The following is a 5,709-nucleotide window of genomic DNA, read 5'->3' on the forward strand; positions in this document are numbered from 1 at the left end:
GGGGGGGGGTCTTTATTTTTGTATTTATGAAATAAAAATATACTAAATATCTATCAGTTCCTACATTCGTTTATTTTTTTAACTACAAAAAGACTCTGACGAACACAAGCTCAGCACTTCCTTTTTAAACCCCCACAAAGCACAATCGCACCCAAATAACAGACTTTTGTTTTTGTCTTCCCAGAATGTGTCTTTCTGTGCTTTCCCCGCCAGTCTTGGCTTCAGAGAAGACGGTGTGTCTTCCAGGTGAACAACAGGGAGAGCCACAGATATGCTGCTGCTGGTAACGTGAGCGACTCTGTGCAACTCTGTGAAAACACCCAGTGCTGTTTGGCCATTTACCAGATAATCAACAAGCAGCAGAAGGTTGACACTCTCGGTGAGAATGGATCTGAACCCCCTATAGTGATGAGCAGAAACGAGTTTTTAAATGTCTCAGTTTAAACCTTTAGAGCCAGTCAAGTGTGTTTTATAAAGCATTATAAATGATATGCCTTTCGTTTGTTTTGTGTTTTAAATTTTATGGGGTGTGTGTTTTAGCTTGTGACATGGTAGAAAAGTCTTGCCCAGACGAAACCTGCAAGGCCACATCACGCATCAGTAATCGCTTCATCATGTGTGTGTGCAGCACAGATCTGTGCAACAGCAATGTTACATTGACCCCAGCAGCTGGACATCCTCTGCACACCCACTCCTCCTCTGCAGGTACGTTAGAAAGAGCCAGCTGGGGAACACTAATGACCTTCTTTATTGTTAACCTTGAAATTTGTCAACGTTGGTTCAGTGTCTCCTTTAACTCCTCTATTGTTTAACTCCTCTGTGTCCTTTATTTTTAGTTGAAATCACAAGAACAGCCATGGTTGTGATTCTGTCCATATTTGGTTTCGTTATTATTGCTATAAAATGGAGAAGACTTTGTAAAGAGAAAGGTAAGACTTTTTTTGTATTCTTTAACATTAAAGAAGTCTAATTCAGTGGATTAAGTCCTAATTTACAAAAACAATGTCTCTTACAAATGTGGTTCTCTTATTCTTGCAGTGGACACTGCTCTTTCGTTTGTAATTTAGCCAGGAGACACAGAACCAGGCAACGGTAGCTGCTCCAACCAACATGGTGGAGCTGAGACCTCAACATCTGGAGGGATCTTTTTTTTTTTTTATTCATTCAACCTTTATTTATACAGGTCAATCCCGTTGAGCCTCGGGGACTCATTTACAAGAGAGACCTGAGTTTAAAAAAGAGTGATGACAACAGTGGACACCAAAGACAACTATAGACAATCATAAAGGATGCGTACAAATTGAAATAAAAATAAAAAAATTAAACACACAAAGACAAATTATAAAGTCTTTCTAAGGGATTCTAACTACATGTGGTTAAAATTAGTGTCTCACTGCAGGAATAGTTTCAAATACATAGTATTTTGTGTATAATATATAAGATATATAATTTTTTTTTTTAATTCACTTTAATAATTCCTATAAAGCAGTGAGTGAAAATACGAGTATATTTTTGACAGACAGTACAATTTCTGTAAACATTATAGTTTTGTTGACCATTCATGTAATATTGGAGAAAGGTTTCCAAAGAAACAAAAATTATAATTGAGGGGATAAAAAGCAAAAACAAAATAAACACTTGTCACAAAGTATATATTTTTTTCTTCACTGCAGTGCAAAACAAAATACAGACAAACATTTAAACATCAAGGCTGAACATGTTCAGATGGAAAAGGTGTGACATACATGGGATGTTTCAGAAATAAAGTTGTGTGGCAGTTAATTAAAGATCACCCGTCTCCTTTCAGGTGAAAAATGTAAACTAAACTCATCTAAGGATGAGAAAGCACCATTAGAGCTGTTTTGGTCAAACCTTATCAGGGTTTAAAAAGATGCAAAAATACAATTTTGGTGCTAAGTTTTAAACTCTGATTCAGAAATTTTGATTTTAATGTGTGTTTCCTAAAGCTTCATGTCTCTTTCAGCTCATGCTAACTTGTTGCATATTTTCTTATAGCCATATTAAATGTGATCAGACTGCTAAATATTTATTCGCATAATTGTCCTTCATTTCTCTCTTGTTCCTCAGCCAAGATGGAGAACCAGAATGAAGGTGTGTTTTCGGTCAAATGCAGTCTTTATAAGGTCATACCAAAACTGCTCACATAAATTTTGAGAACCTTTTGAAACACTTTTTCACTGAACAAGATACTATTGGCTCAGTGTCAGATACTTTGTTCAAATTACTCTTAAGACCAAATCCATCAATGAACATAATACTTTTAAAACATTTCACATTAGTCAGAAAGTGAGTTTTACATCCTGATAGTGTACTATTGTATTTGTTTGAGCTTAACAGTTGATCACACAAATGTATTGCCAGTTTTAAATAAAATGATTGGATTATGTGGGATTAAGTTTGATGTTTTAATTCAGAGGAGAATCTACAGTCTTCCGGTACAGATTACAGCATCCAGCAATCATGTTCGTGTCAAACAAAACCATCAGAAAACAACATCACTGACATTGAACTGCAGGAGGTAAACCCAGAGATTGAACAGATTAAAATTTCACCAGCTCATCTTCACCACAGTACTGTAGTACTTGGTTCTGATAGCGTTTTGTGTATTTGCTCCGCAGGTTGTGGGCCGAGGACGGTTTGCGGCTGTTTTTCAAGGGAGGTACAACAAATCGACAGTGGCTGTGAAGGTGTACCCTGCAGGCTGGAAACACAAGTTCACCACAGAGAAGGAGATTTATGAGCTTCCTCTGATGAAGCACAGTGGGATTGTTCAGTTCTTGGGCACTGGGAGGAAACCAGATGATGGCAGCTTGATAATTGTGCTGCAGTATGCTGAATATGTAAGAGAAAATCATCTTTTAAGTGTTGCGATGATAAATTTAGAGCAGAACTGAAAGACTGTGAGCTGACTTGCTCGTGAATTTCTGTCAAACAGCAAAAAGCAAATAAATCAAAATAAACCAAAAAAAATGTAATTCATTCATTTAGTCAACCTTTATTTATACAGGTTAGTCTTAATGAGTTGCGAGGACTCATTTAGGGACCTGTTTTAAACAAAGAACACATATGAGGTGCAGACAACAATAAACAATCATATAAAAGCATATAAAATGAAATCACCCTTCTTCAGGGGTGACCACAGGGAACTAACGTGTACAAAGACTTGGCAATTATTTTTACGCCGGATGCCTGATGTAACCACAGACCACCAAGCTACTGCAGCCCTCTGTGTGGAGCAGAGAGCTGCTATCTGGGGCGCCCAGAGTGGCAAAAGAATGGGGCAAATGAGGGTGGAGGCAGGTGTGGGTGCTTCACCTATCCCATCCACATTTTGATGTTGTCGGTACCGGGAGTTGAACCAGCAATCTTCTGCCCACTTCTCTAACCTCTGCACCACCACTCTCTGAAACAAAAACTCTATAAACAATAATAATAAAACCAGGTATTGATAATTAAAGACCCAAAGCAAAAGTTATGTTATGTAGTAGTCACTATACGTAATGAATGTGTACACAAACAGTTACAGAATATATCTTCAGGCCCTAATAGAAACTCCAAACCATTTTGGTCATACCCTGAAAAAGTGTAGCGTATTTGTGGTAAATGATTGTCAGCTACTACCACAACAAATTTTAGCTCAATATATGTAAAACTGACTGAGTTGTAGCCATTTTTGTGTCAGATAAAAGTTGAGCTGTGGCAGACATTTAATATAGGATTGACAACAAAGGTTACTTAATTAGGTGTAGAAGTACAGGTGCTGGTCATAAAATTAGAATATCATGAAAAAGTTCATTTATTTTAGTAATTCCATTCTTAAAGTGAGACTCGTATATTAAATTTGTCCATTAGACACAGACTGATATATTTCAAATGTTTATTTCTTTTAATGGTGATAATTATAACAGACAACTAATGAAAGCCCCAAAATTCATTATCTCAGAAAATTAGAATATTGTGAAAAGGTTCAGTATTGAAGACACCTGGTGCCACACTCTAAGCAGCTAATTAACTTAAAACACTTGCAAAGGCCTTTAAATGGTCTCTCAGTCTAGCTCTGTAGGCTACACAATCATGGAGAAGACTGCTGACATGACAGTTGTCCAAAATACGACCATTGAAACCTTGCACAAGGAGGGCAAGACACAAAAGGTCATTACTAAAGAGGCTGGCTGTTCACAGAGCTCTGTGTCCAAGCACATTAACAGCGAGACGAAGGGAAGGAGACGATGTGGTAGAAAAAAAGTGTACAAGCAAAAGAGATAACCACATCCTGGAGAGGATTGTGAAACAAAACCCATTCCAAAATGTGGGGGAGAGTCACAAAGAGTGGACTGCAGCTGGAGTCAGTGCTTCAAGAACCACCACGCTCAGATGTATGCAAGACAAGAGGTTCAGCTGTCACATTCCTTGTGTCAAGCCACTCTTGAACAAAAAACAGTGTCAGAAGCGTCTTGCCTGGGACTGCTGCTGAGTGGTCCAAAGTTATGTTCTCTGATGAAAGTAAATTTTGCATTTCCTTTGGAAATCAAGGTCCCAGAGTCTGGAGGAAGAGGAGAGGCACATAATCCACGTTGCTTGAAGTCCAGTGTTAAGTTGCCAGAGTCAGTGATGGTTTGGGGTTCCATGTTATCAGCTGGTGTTGGTCCTCTGTGTTTTCTGAGGTCCAAGGTCAATGCAGCTGTCTACCAGGAAGTTTTACAGCACTTCATGCTTCTTGCTACTGACCAACTTTATGGAAATGCAGATTTCATTTTACAACAGGACTTGTCACCTGCACACAGTGCCAAAGTTACCAGTACATGGTTAAAGGACCATGGTATCCTTGTTCTTAACTGGCAAGTAAACTCGCCTGACCTTAACCTCATAAAAAATGTATGAGGTATTGTGAAGAGGAAGATGCGATATGTCAGACCCAACAATTCAGAAGAGCTGAAAGCTACTATCAGAGCAACCTGGGCTCTCATAACACCTGAGCAGTGCCACAGACTGATCCACTCCATGCCACGCCGCATTGTTGCAATAATCCAGGCAAAAGGAGTGTTTTACGTGCTCATACTTTTCATGTTCATACTTTTCAGTTGACCAACATTTCTAAAAATCCTTTATTTTTATTGGTCTTAAGTAATATTCTAATTTTCTGAGATACTGAATTTGGGGTTTTCATTAGTTGTCAGTTATAATCATCAACATTTAAAAAAGAAACATTTGAAATATATCAGTCTGTGTGTAATGAATGACTATAACATACAAGTTTCACTTTTGGAATAGAATTACTGAAATAAATCAACTTTTTCATGATATTCTAATTTTATGACCAGCACCTGTACATTTAAAGTCAATTTTCAAAACGTTTAATTAAAATCAGTTTAATGGTTCACTACATATTTTGCTGACAGATAAAACTTGCATACACACGAGCAATAACTGCCTGCTTTACACGTCACTGAACGGTTTATACTACACAAGTCCTTTCTCTGATATTTTGCCACTTCACTTAATTTTGATTAAATTAATCTGGTAAAATTGTTACTTTTCAAACAAGTTAGTGAAGCAAAAAAAGGTTGAATCATGTCATCTGGACTTCGTTTTTTGTTAAAAAGAAACGTTTCGCCCCTCAACCAAGAGGCTTCGTCAGTCTGAGGCCTAGCCATCTGGTATTACCCAGAAGCCACCCTGACTCTTGTG

The 5,709-nt window shown here is 37.8% G+C and overlaps 1 protein-coding gene across 1 annotated transcript; it reads left to right on the forward strand.

Annotated features, from left to right (window-relative positions):
* Positions 1 to 162: 162 nt before the first annotated feature.
* Positions 163 to 2,861, forward strand: LOC119429558 (bone morphogenetic protein receptor type-2-like; the record flags this gene model as incomplete). The annotated part of the gene is made up of 5 exons (XM_037697165.1): positions 163 to 379; positions 541 to 705; positions 837 to 929; positions 2,436 to 2,539; positions 2,640 to 2,861. Coding segments are annotated over 5 exons (801 nt in total), but the record flags the coding sequence as incomplete, so codon positions are not given.
* Between the last annotated feature and the right edge of the window lie 2,848 nt (positions 2,862 to 5,709).

This window comes from Nematolebias whitei, unplaced genomic scaffold (genome assembly GCF_014905685.2).
Source record: "Nematolebias whitei isolate Nwh7 unplaced genomic scaffold, NemWhi1 Nwh_scaf_2679, whole genome shotgun sequence".
Taxonomy (NCBI): Eukaryota; Metazoa; Chordata; class Actinopteri; order Cyprinodontiformes; family Rivulidae; genus Nematolebias; species Nematolebias whitei.